This window comes from Cetorhinus maximus, chromosome 27 (genome assembly GCF_964194155.1).
Source record: "Cetorhinus maximus chromosome 27, sCetMax3.hap1.1, whole genome shotgun sequence".
Lineage (NCBI taxonomy): Eukaryota > Metazoa > Chordata > Chondrichthyes > Lamniformes > Cetorhinidae > Cetorhinus > Cetorhinus maximus.
The window spans coordinates 9,859,399-9,872,180 of NC_135905.1; the positions used below are offsets into that span (position 1 = coordinate 9,859,399).

Genomic DNA, 12,782 nt, shown 5'->3' on the forward strand with positions numbered 1-12,782 from the left:
GATGAAAAATCATACCCCAGCCAGGCCCTTACATGCGAAACCTTCACCTAAGTGCCTGAGCTGACAAATACACCAATTGTCTTATTAATACATGTACAATACGGTTGCCTAATACAATTGTTATGTTTTTGGGTCTTTGCTGTCTTTCTTCTTTTACATACTTCAGTTTCTGTGTTTTAGATTACTATCGTGCATGAGCCTTAGCTTCCAAAGGTCTCAAGTGTCTTCAGTGGTCCTGATTACTAATCAAGTAGTGAGCCCATTAGAGCACATAATAACATGATTTATGTAAATTGCTTTAGCTGTTAGATCACTGCAATGTTCCATAGGACCTTAATCCCATCTGTAAAAAGCAGCAGAGCATCCTACTGGACCTGGTATTGTAGCAAATTTATTGAACAATATGTAAACTAATGAACACATAGTAATAACATACATGTATGTATTTGGAAGTAGATACATGCTAACCAGCTCTTGAATGAAATTAAAATGGTTGTAATCTTACTGCTAAGCTATTTTGCAGTTGGATAGTTATACGCAGTATTTTTTTCTTGGTAGCCTCTCTAACTCCATGAACTATCTTTGAATGCTGTAACCGACCCTACCCTCTGGTTTGAACTATCAATTAGTCATGAATAACTTGAATAACTGTCAGCTGTCTTCGAAAGTGCCACTCATACAGTTAACTGTGCAAAATCTATTTTTGTTTGAATGAATGGCTTTGCTTTTCTCTCAAACTTAAGTTGCTATGGGCACAGCCGCCAAATCCTCATATTTATATCAAGTTAAGCTGAGTGTCCTGTTCTAACTATAGCCGATTTTTAACCTTTGACCTTGTGACTTACTTAGAGGACTGCAGAAGAACAGAAACTCAACAAAAATATTTCCATTTGTCATGGCCTTTATATATATATATATATATATATATTTTGATCTTTTGATCTCAGAAGCCTTTATTAAGCAATATTGAATCTAACGCTGGCCCACATACTCCATTCCCTTACTCGACATTTGTTTTGCCATAAATGTTTCTTGACTTTTTATTGTCCTTCCATCATCACCAGCATCGGCAATTCCTTGCGTCGAAGATTCTTCTTCTTTGGGGATGTGTGGGTGGAAGTGAGATGTCACTGTTGGCTGTAGGCTTGTAGATGGCATAGGAACCCTACCTTAGCCTCCCACAGTGAGGGCATCGGGTTGGACTGGAGAGGTGGTGAGGGATTGTTGGCTCTAGCTGTTGCCGTCACTTTCTGTCTCTCTCTGTCTCTCTCTCTGTCTCACACTCTCTCTCTCTGTTTTCTGTCAGTGGCTACTCTTGTTGAATGGTAAGTTTTGACACTATTTTCGATGATGAATCGCCATTTTGGTTGTGATTGGGCATCTGTTTCCCATGTGTTGATGTTAGTAGAGTAGACCTCCATGGAAGTTTTGAGATTCCCTTTGAAACATTTCCTTTTGGTCCCCTGTGAGGGGGCTCTCTGTCTTAGCTCTGAGTAATGCATCTGTTTAGGAAATATTGAATTGGACATTCTGACAACAAGTCCCATTCATCTCAACTGATGTGAGATTAATCATGGCGTTTTGAAAATGTCTAATTTCATGACTCATATGTTTTAAGTTGAGAATTAAAGTGTTAAATGTAAGCTAAATGAATTTGAGAGGTTGGTAAACACACTTAAAGTAGTTACCATTCAAAGGATAATCTGCATTTAGTTAATATGGTCAGAGTTAGAAGTGTAAAAACCATAAACAATGGATGGCCCCTTTCTGAGTCTGGTCGGGATGTGTTGCCTTCAAAAGGGGGTTATTGGTTTATGTGGGCCCCAGATCAAAGAAAGTTCTTAAAGTATTCATATACTTTTCAGATCAATGAACATGTTTGGGAATTATGGATGATGAGTTTGAATCTCTATATGCGACATCCCAGGCATGCTACGTTGCCTTGGGGATAAGTTGCAGGAGAGGTATCCATTTATGTTAAATTTATCTGTCTGTTTTTCTCACAGAAACAGAAGTCAGCTTGGAGGACTGTGAGAAGGCAGTTGTGTATCTACTGACAGCCAGAACAAGGAGTATGAGGCCGTGACAAATGGAAATATTTTTGTTTAGTTTCTGTTCCTGAGTTGGAGTCATTAAGCAGAAATTGCAAGTGGAGCCATTGTTCATAATGAACAGTCCAAATTCATGAGGAATTAAAATTGTCAGATTTTCTTTGTAAAGCTAGTGGAAGTGACTTGCAGAGGAGTTCTCACAGACAAAGTGCTCTGGAGGTTTCAGTGCCAGAATGGGAAACTAAAGAGAGTTAAAGTGAATTCTTGAGAGCTGTGGCACATCTTGGTTTGTGTCAGAGAAGTGTCAGAGCTTCAAGATCCTGGAAAGTATAGGGGAACTCTTGGGAGAAATTAAAAACATAACTGGAAGTGATCTGTTAAGATTTTCGGGTTTACGGGTTAAGGGCTTATGAAGTATAGTGTTACATTAGTAGTACTTATTTTGTTTCAGTCTTGTACAGTAAAAGTTTTTGTTCAAAATGTGAAATCTTGTGGTGTAGTTATTTTTCAGGTAATAACCGGGACTTTGAATTTCTTTTTTGAGATCATAACAGTGGCCTCTTTGTCTTGGAGGACATCCCCCAACTTGATTCGCAAGATTCTTCTAAGTCAGCATTGATGGTGTTATTCTAGGCCTTGATATGGCATCTAAATTGTCCAAGCTTCAGCACCATACAGAAGCGCGGATACAACACTACCTGATCGATTTTGAGTTTACTGCCTGGAGTGTGTAATTTATCAGAGGCTGAGATACACATTGGATTTGGTGGTGTACCTATTCATCAACATCAACTTTTTGGGATAGTTTCCAAGATATGGAAAGTAAGGGATGTTTTCCAACACTTCACCAGGAATCTCAATTGAAGGCATTGGATTTGGTGCAGTTGTTGTGGTTTGATAGAGGACCTCGGTCTTCCTAGTGTTCAGGGCAAGTCCCATGCTCTCATTGGTTTCAGTGAATGCGCCAGCTATCTGTTCTAGTTCTTCAGTGTGAGCTATTCTTGCGCATCATCTGCTTACTGCCATTCTGATACAGAAGTAGTGTTGTCTTGGTTTTGGCTTTCAGTCTATTGAGGTTGAAGACTTTACCATGAGTGTGATAACTTATTACCACACCTGAGGGAAGCCTGTCAGTAGTAAGCTGCAGCATTGCTGCAAGAAAGATTGAGAATTAATGTTGGTGCAGTGACACACCCCTGTTTCATGCCTGTTTTGACAGCTAAGATGTCTGTAGTGGAGCCATTGCATAGTGCTGTTATTTGCATATTGTCATGTAGGAGACGGATGATGTTTGTGAACTTAGTTGGGCATCCATATTGCTGTTGTATCTTCCAAAGGGCACAAAAGCTTTTGTGAAATCGAAGAAAGCCGTTTACAAAGGAATGCTCTGTTCTTTGCATTGTTCCTGAAGTTGGTGTGCTCTTGTCCTTTACAATCTTTGCAAGGATGAAAAATGCTTTGGTTCCTATGTGTTCACTTGCCTTCTAAGTTTGGCACACAGCCCTTTAAAGCTGATGTTATGTGCTATTTTCCTTCCTCGGCCTTTGGCAAATACATCTTAAAGACCCATCCAAGATAGGAGGTTACTCTGCATGTGAAATGAGGGCCAACCCATGATGATCTGGCAGCCGATGTTTCTTGATTTGGATTAGCAAAGGCCTGCAGGCCTTCATTGTCATGACTAGGATATAAGCCTGTATTAGCTATATCCTCTTACTTTTCGGCGGGGTTAATGCAACATATTTTTAAACAAGCGAGAAAATATATCTCTTAATTAGTTAAGCTCTAAAGTGCTGCTGCTATGTTTAATATTGGTGTAATTTGATCGAGTTATATTTAATGCATCTGTATACATATATTTAAGCCAAATTGAATTTAGTTTATTTCATTAAAAAATTGTGCAAAAAATGCATTTATTAGCTAACAGCGAATCATAATGTTTACCCACTGTGGTATTTGAGTGTTTCAAGTTTTTTTCCAGTTGAAAGTCTGTGTTGAGCAGTGATGAGAATAATCTCTGAAATCATGATTTGCTCGAGCTTGATCAAGCCGGCTGTCCTCATCAAAGTTGCCTTAGTTCCGAATGTGGAGTGCTATATACTTGGGTGAAGAGGAAAAATGGTAGCTGAAAACAGTGAAATGAAATTATTTTTTTGGATAACCATATGGTATTTGCTGAGCATTAAATGAATTTAGAAAAGAAATTGAGAAAGCCCTGAAGAGGTGCTAGATGCAAGTGTTTTGGTTATGTACTTATCACTTATCATGCGAGTTGGGGAGATACAAGTGAAATAACAAAAAAACTTTCTAGTAGTTATGACATTAGAACAAAGTTTTTACGCTAACACTAAATCTTAAGAGTGATGTGCTGTTCGGATTTTCAACTCTTATGCAGAGATGATGAATACAATATGTGAGACAGTCAAACTTGTCGTTGTAAAAACAGAAAATGCAGGGAGTACTCAACAGATCAGGCAGCATCTGTGGAGAGAGACACACAGAGTTAATGTCTCAGGTCAATGTTGCTTTATTATATAGTCAGCTTCATTTATGGAGATATTTATCGCACTGCTTTGCCGGCTCTGAATTCACTTTTATATGATCCTGGGGAATTTATCACCTGTTCTGTCATGAGTTTAATTTATCTATCTATTATGCAACTTTGAACCTCCTCCCCAAGTTTCTAACATACGAGCGTATGGATTAGGAACAGAAGTAGGCTACTCGGCCCTTCGAGCCTGCTCTGTCATTCAATAAAATCATGGCTGATCTGATTGTAACCTCAACTCCACATTCCTGCCTGTCCCCACTAATCTTTCACCCCCTTGCTTATCAAGGATCTATCTACCTCTGCCTTAAAAAGTATTCAAAGACTCTGCTTTCACTGCCTTTTGAAGAGAGTTCCAAAGATTCATGACCCTTTGAGAGAAAAAATTTCTCCTTGTCTCTGTCTTAAATGGGCAGCCCCTTATTTTTAAACAAAGACCCCTAGATTATGTCACAAGAAGAAGCATCCTTTCCACACCCTGCCTGTTTAGATCCCTCAGGATCTCACATGTTTCAATCAAGTCGCCTCTTACTCTTCTAAACTCCAGCAGATACAAGCCTAGCCTATCCAATCTTCACTCATAAGACAACCTGCCCATTCCAGGTATTAGTCTAGTAAAACTTCTCTGAACCACTTCTAATGCATTTACATCCTTAAATAAGAAGACCAATACTGTACACAGTACTCCCGATGTGGTCCCACTAATGCCCCGTATAACTGAAGCATAACTTAGCTACTTTTGTATTCAATTCCCCTCGCAATAAATGATAACATTCTATTAGCTTTCCTAATAATTTGCTGTACCTGCATAGTAACCTTTTGCGATTCATGCACAAGGACACCCAGATCCCTCTGCAACTCAGAGATCTGCAATCTCTTACCATTTAGATAATATGCATCTTTTTTATTCTTCCTACCAAAATGGACACGTTCACATTTTCCCACATTATACTCAATTTGCAAGATCTTGGCCCACTGACTTAACCTATCTATATCCCTTTGTAGCCTCCTTCACAGCTTACTTTACTACCTATCTTTATGTCATCAGCAAATCCAGTAACCATACCTTCGGTCCCTTCATCCAAGTCATTTATATAAATTGTAAAAAGTGGAGGCCCTGCACTGATCCCAGTGGCACAACACTTGTTGCATCCTGCTAACGAGAAAATGACTCATTTATGCCCACTTTGTTTTCTGTTAGCTAGACAATCTTCTATCTATAAAAACAGAATTACCTGGAAAAACTCAGCAAGTCTGGCAGCATCGGCGGAGAAGAAATCAGTCAACGTTTCGAGCCCTCATGGCCCTTCAGCAGAACTGAAGCATAGTTTCAACAAGGGAGAAATATAAATTGGTTTAAGGTGGGTGGGGGGGAAGAGACACATTGAGGGTGTGGTGTGAGCAGATAATCAAAAGATGTCAGAGACAAAAGGGTCAAAGAGGTGTTGAAGGTGGTGGTCTTTGTCTGAGAAAAGTGCTAATTAAGAATGCAAGACAGGATATTCAAAGTACAGCTCTAGTGGGGGTGGGGTGGAAAGACTAAAGGTTTTAGTTTTAGATTTAAAAATAATGGAAATAGGTGGGGAAAGAAGAATCTATATAAATTATTGAAAAAAAAGGCAGGTGGGGGGGGGGAGAAAAGAAACGGGGTGGGGATGGGGGGAGGGGGAGTTTAAGATCTAAAGTTGTTGAATTCAATATTCAGCCCAGAAGGCTGTAAAGTGCCTAGTCGGAAGATGAGGTGCTGTTCCTCCAGTTTGCGTTGGGCTTCACTGGAACAATGCAGCAAGCCAAGGACAGACATGTGGGCAAGAGAACAGGGTGGAGTGTTAAAATGGCAAGCGACAGGGAGGTTTGGGTCTTTCTTGCGGACAGACCGCAGGTGTTCCGCAAAACGGTCGCCCAGTTTGCGTTTGGTCTCTCCAATGTAGAGGAGACCGCGGTCTGTCCGCAAGAAAGACCCAAACCTCCCTGTCGCTTGCCATTTTAACACTCCACCCTGTTCTCTTGCCCACATGTCTGTCCTTGGCTTGCTGCATTGTTCCAGTGAAGCCCAACGCAAACTGGAGGAACAGCACCTCATCTTCCGACTAGGCACTTTACAGCCTTCTGGGCTGAATATTGAATTCAACAACTTTAGATCTTAAACTCCCCCTCCCCCCATCCCCACCCCGTTTCTTTTCCCCCCCCCACCCGCCTTTTTTTTCAATAATTTATATAGATTCTTCTTTCCCCACCTATTTCCATTATTTTTAAATCTAAAACTAAAACCTTTAGTCTTTCCACCCCACCCCCACTAGAGCTGTACTTTGAATATCCTGTCTTGCATTCTTAATTAGCACTTTTCTCAGACAAAGACCACCACCTTCAACACCTCTTTGACCCTTTTGTCTCTGACATCTTTTGATTATCTGCTCACACCACACCCTCAATGTGTCTCTTCCCCCCTACCCACCTTAAACCAATTTATATTTCTCCCTTGTTGAAACTATGCTTCAGTTCTGCTGAAGGGCCATGAGGGCTCGAAACGTTGACTGATTTCTTCTCCGCCGATGCTGCCAGACTTGCTGAGTTTTTCCAGGTAATTCTGTTTTTATTTTGTTTTGGATTTCCAGCATCCGCAGTAGCTTTTAGCTTTTTGTTTTAATCTTCTATATATGCTGATATGTTACCCCGTACACCATGAGCTTTTATTTTCCACCACAACCTTTATGTGACATCTTATCACATGCCTTCTGGAAATCTAAGTATAGTATATCCACCAGTTCCCTTTTATCCACAATATGTTACTTCTTCAAAGAACTCCGATAAATTGGTTCAACATGATTTTCCCCTTTCACAAAACTATGTTGACGCTGCCTGATTGCCTTGAATTTATCTAAGTGCCCTGCTATAACATCTTTAACAATAGCTTCTAACACTTTCCCTATGACAGTTTCCTGCTTCCTGTCTCCTTTGTTTTTGAATAAATGAGTTACATTCACTATTTTCCAATATAATGGAACATTCCCCAAACCTAGGGAATCTTGGAAAATTAAAACCAATGCGTCAACTATCTCACTAGCCACTTCTTTTAAAATCCTAGGATGAAATCCATCAGGACCCGGGGATTTGTCAGCCCCCAGGTCCAACAATTTTCTCAGTACCACTTCGCTGGTGATTGTAATTTTCTTGAGTTCCTCCCTCCCTTCCATTTTCTGATTTACAGCTATTTCTGGGATGTTACTTGTATACTCTATAGTGAAGACCGATGCAAAATACCTGTTCAATTCATCTGTCATCTCCTTATTTTCCATTATTATTTGCCCAGACTCACCAACGCTCACTTTGTTAACTCTCTTTATTGAATAGCAACAGAAACTCTTACTACCTGTCTTTATATTTCTAGCTAACTTCCTTTTTTACTCTGATTTTTCCCACCTTATTAATCTTTTAGTCATTATTTGCTGTTTTTTATATTCTGTCCAATCTTCTGACCTGCCACCCGTCTTTGCGCAATTGTATGCTTTTTCTTTAAGTTTGATACTATTTTTAACATTTTTAGTTAACCATGGACAGTGGGTCCTCCCCTTGGAATTTTTTTTTCTTGTTGGAATGTATCTATTCTGTGTATCCTGTAATGTCTGCCACTGCATCTCTATTGACCTATCCCTTAACCTAATTTGTCAGTTCACTTTAGCTGGCTGTACTTTCATGCCATCATAATTGCCCTTATTTAAGTTTAAAATACTAGTGTTGGACCCACTCTTCTCTCCCTCAAACTGAATGTAAAATTCAGTCATATTATGACCGCTACTACCTAGGGGCGCCTTCATTATGAGGTCATTAATTAATCCTATCTCGCTGCACAATACCAGTTCTAGTATAGCCTGCTCTCTGGTTGGCACCAGAATGTGCTGTCCTAAGAAATTATCCCAAAAACATTCTATGAGTTCCCCACTTTTGCCCATCTGATTTTTCCAATTTATGCGCAGATTAAAATCCCCCATTATTGCTGTACCTTTCTGACAAGCTCCCATTATTTCTTCCTTTATACCCAGTTCTACCATGTGGTTACTGTTAGGGGGCTTGTACACCTGGCTTGCCTTTATCACTTCTCATCTCTACCCGAACCACTTCTACATCCTGGTTTCCTCAATTTAGGTCATCCTGCTCTAATGTGCTAATTAATTTACAGAGCTATCCCTCCACCTTTTCCTAGCTTCCTGTCCTTCTGAAATGTCATGTAACCTCAATATTCAGGTGCCAATCTATGTCACCCTGCAGCCATGTCTCTGTAATGGCTATCAGATCATACTTATTTATTTCTCTTTGAGCTCTCAGTTCATCTGTTTTGATTTGAATGCTATGTGCATTCAGATACAGAGCCTTTAGTTTTGTCCTTTTATTACTTGTCATTTTATTATTTGTGTAACCTCCAGCTTTATCTGCTGATTTACTCTTGTTACTCTCTGTCCCTTGCTGTCATAGCCTGTTTATCATTTCCCATATTAATACATTTCTCTCTTGTCTCTATTCTTTCATTTACCACATCTTCCCAACTTTGATCTCTTGTCCCTACTATTTAGTTTAAAACCTTCCCTACTTCTGTGGTTATGCGGCTCACTAGAACATTGGTCCCAGCATGGTTCAGGTCTTGACATTACAGCCCCCAATTTCCCCAGTACAGGTGCCAGTGCCCCACGAACTGGAACCCACTTCTCACATGCCAGTCTTTGAGTCGCACAGTAATATCTCAAATTTTATTTACCCTATGCCAATTTGCATGTGGCTCAGGTAATAATTCAGAGATTATCTTTGAGGTTCTGCTGTTTAATTTGGTGCCTAGCTCCACATACCCTCTATGCAGAACCTCTTTCATAGTCTTACCTATGTTGTTGGTACCTAAATGGACCACAACCACCGGATCCTCTCCCTCCCACTGCAATTTCCTGTCCATCCCTGAGCAGATATCCTGAACCCTGGCACAGGGCAGGCAACACAGCCGTCTGGACTCATGGTCTCGACTGAAGAGAACAGTACCTATCCCCTTGACTACGCTGTCTCCTATTACTACCACATTCCTCTTTGCTCCCCCTACTGGAATGGTATCCTTCACTATGGTGCCATGGTCAGTCCGTTCATCTACCTTGTAGCCCTCCTCCTTATCCACAGAGGTAGCAAGCAGCTCGTACCTGTTGGACAAAGTCAGGGGCTGAAGCCCCTCCATCACTACATGCTGGTTCCCCCCACCTGCCTGACTTGCAGTCACACCCTCCTGTCCTTAATCATTAGCTCTGTCATTGAGTATGTTTAAAGCAGAGATTGACAGATTTCTCATTATCAATGACATAAAGGGATATGGGGATAGTGTGGGGGAAAACTGCATTGAAGTGGGTGATCAGCCATTCTTGTTTTGAATGGTGGAGCAAGCTGATTGCCTACTCCTGCTCCTGTGTTCCTGTGACCAACTTTAAAGTTCTGCCTAACCAAAGGGGAGTGCCTGCCTCATGGAACAAAGTGTCCAGGTAACTCTCCCCCTCCTTGATGCTCCGCAAAGTCTGCAACTCAGATTTGCAGCTCAGCAACTCGGAGCCGAAGTTGCCTAAGCGGCAAACACTTTCTGCAGGTATGGTTGTCCAGGATTGCAGTGCATTCCACAGATTCCCATATGCTGCAGTCACGGCACACCACCAGCCCTGTCATTTCTGTCCAACCTTATTTATTTAATTAGTCAATTATTTAATAATTTACACAGATAAAGTAATAGAAAGTTGCACTCATCTAGCTTGGAAACAAGGAATGAAACTCACCAACTACTGGAGGCCGAAATAAAGTAGAAAAAGGAGCACTTCTTCTCCCCTCTGCACTAAATTCCCCCTGAACCAAATTCAGAACTCTTCACTCAATCTACATCTCACTCAGGTGTAGCCTCTTGTCTGCGCACCCCTTTCTGCATAAATAGTTGTTAGTTAAATAGCTAAGTGATTTTTTTTGCTTAATGTATCCCTATGTTGATTATGAGTAGGAACAGACTATGCTTCTTTTATTCTACTTTTGTAATGTACCTGAATACCAGCAGATGACTTTTCATATATTACTCTTCTGCTTAAAGTGCATAGTTCACAATGCATGAATGAGTGTTTAGTTCCACATGCTGGAGTAATTGATGGTACACATTACTGATTGCAACTGTCATCATTAAACATTAGAATTCTAAGCAGCATACTTCTATACTGAAATTCAGTTTTAATGACTTTAAAGGAAAGCATCTGTTAAAATAGAATAATTATCTTGTAAGTTTGGAATTAAACGTAAAATGCCTGTGTTTCAAAAACCATAACTTGAATATTAAGTTGAGTTCCTTAATTGTTGCTAGCCCTGGTTTATAAACCTTATTGACAACGAGTAAACTGACTGGGTAATTTTTTTGCACATCAAATATTTTTGTAGTAAGATTTTCACAATATTTGCACGTCAATTAATTTATTATAAAAGCAATACTGATTTTTTTGTTTTACTAACTTCATTCCTCCAAAGCCCCGAAATTTGCTGTTGGTGACCTTGCAAACTCTCTAGACATCATTGAGGGGAAACTAAGTCATCCGACACGAAAAAGAAGACATGCAAAGAAAGATGACTACAACATAGAAGTTCTGTTGGCTGTAGATGATTCGGTTGTTCGCTTCCATGGAAAAGAGCATGTGCAGAATTATGTTCTGACACTAATGAATATTGTAAGTGGTCTGTTGTACTATTTATTATATTTCACACTTGATTTATTAGTAATAGTTTAATTTCACATGCTTGTATCTTATCCTGTAAATTATTTTGTTTAACGATATTATTGCTATCCGTCGCATCTGTTCTGATGACGCTACCTTCAAAAACAGCTCCTCGGACATGTCCTCCTTCTTCCTTAACCGAGGTTTTCCATCCACGGTCGTTGACAGGGCCCTCAACCGTGTCCGGCCCATATCCCGCGCATCCTCCCTCACGCCTTCTCCTCCTTCCCAGAAACATGATAGGGTCCCCCTTGTCCTCACTTATCACCCCACCAGCCTCCGCATTCAAAGGATCATCCTCCGCCATTTCCGCCAACTCCAGCATGATGCCACCACCAAACACATCTTCCCTTCACCCCCCTTGACAGCATTCCGTAGGGATCGTTCCCTCCGGGACACCCTGGTCCACTCCTCCATCACCCCCTACTCCTCAACCCCCACTTATGGCACCTCCCCATGCCCACGCAGAAGATGCAACACCTGCCCCTTCACTTCCTCTCTCCTCACCGTCCAAGGGCCCAAACACTCCTTTCAAGTGAAGCAGCATTTCACTTGCATTTCCCCTAACTTAGTCTACTGCATTCGTTGCTCCCAATGCGGTCTCCTCTACATTGGAGAGACCAAACGCAAACTGGGCGACCGTTTTGCGGAACACCTGCGGTCTGTCCGCAAGAAAGACCCAAACCTCCCTGTCGCTTGCCATTTTAACACTCCACCCTGTTCTCTTGCCCACATGTCTGTCCTTGGCTTGCTGCATTGTTCCAGTGAAGCCCAACGCAAACTGGAGGAACAGCACCTCATCTTCCGACTAGGCACTTTACAGCCTTCTGGGCTGAATATTGAATTCAACAACTTTAGATCTTAAACTCCCCCTCCCCCCATCCCCACCCCGTTTCTTTCCCCCCCCCACCTGCCTTTTTTTTCAATAATCTATATAGATTCTTCTTTCCCCACCTATTTCCATTATTTTTAAATCTAAAACTAAAACCTTTAGTCTTTCCACCCCACCCCCACTAGAGCTGTACTTTGAATATCCTGTCTTGCATTCTTAATTAGCACTTTTCTCAGACAAAGACCACCACCTTCAACACCTCTTTGACCCTTTTGTCTCTGACATCTTTTGATTATCTGCTCACACCACACCCTCAATGTGTCTCTTCCCCCCCACCCACCTTAAACCAATTTATATTTCTCCCTTGTTGAAACTATGCTTCAGTTCTGCTGAAGGGCCATGAGGGCTCGAAACGTTGACTGATTTCTTCTCCGCCGATGCTGCCAGACTTGCTGAGTTTTTCCAGGTAATTCTGTTTTTATTTTGTTTTGGATTTCCAGCATCCGCAGTAGCTTTTAGCTTTTTGTTTTTATTATTGCTATATATGCTATGTGTCATAGAATTATACTATGTTTTTCTTTTTCTGC

The 12,782-nt window shown here is 40.9% G+C and overlaps 1 protein-coding gene across 2 annotated transcripts in view; it reads left to right on the forward strand.

Annotated features, from left to right (window-relative positions):
* The window catches only part of adamts14 (ADAM metallopeptidase with thrombospondin type 1 motif, 14), a 188,368-nt gene that overhangs the window by 54,991 nt on the left and 120,595 nt on the right, over positions 1 to 12,782 (forward strand). For both annotated transcript variants that reach the window (XM_078530690.1, XM_078530691.1), the window contains exon 4: positions 11,119 to 11,315. In XM_078530690.1, the coding sequence (XP_078386816.1) occupies positions 11,119 to 11,315 (197 nt within the window). The remainder of the gene's footprint in view (positions 1 to 11,118; positions 11,316 to 12,782) is intronic.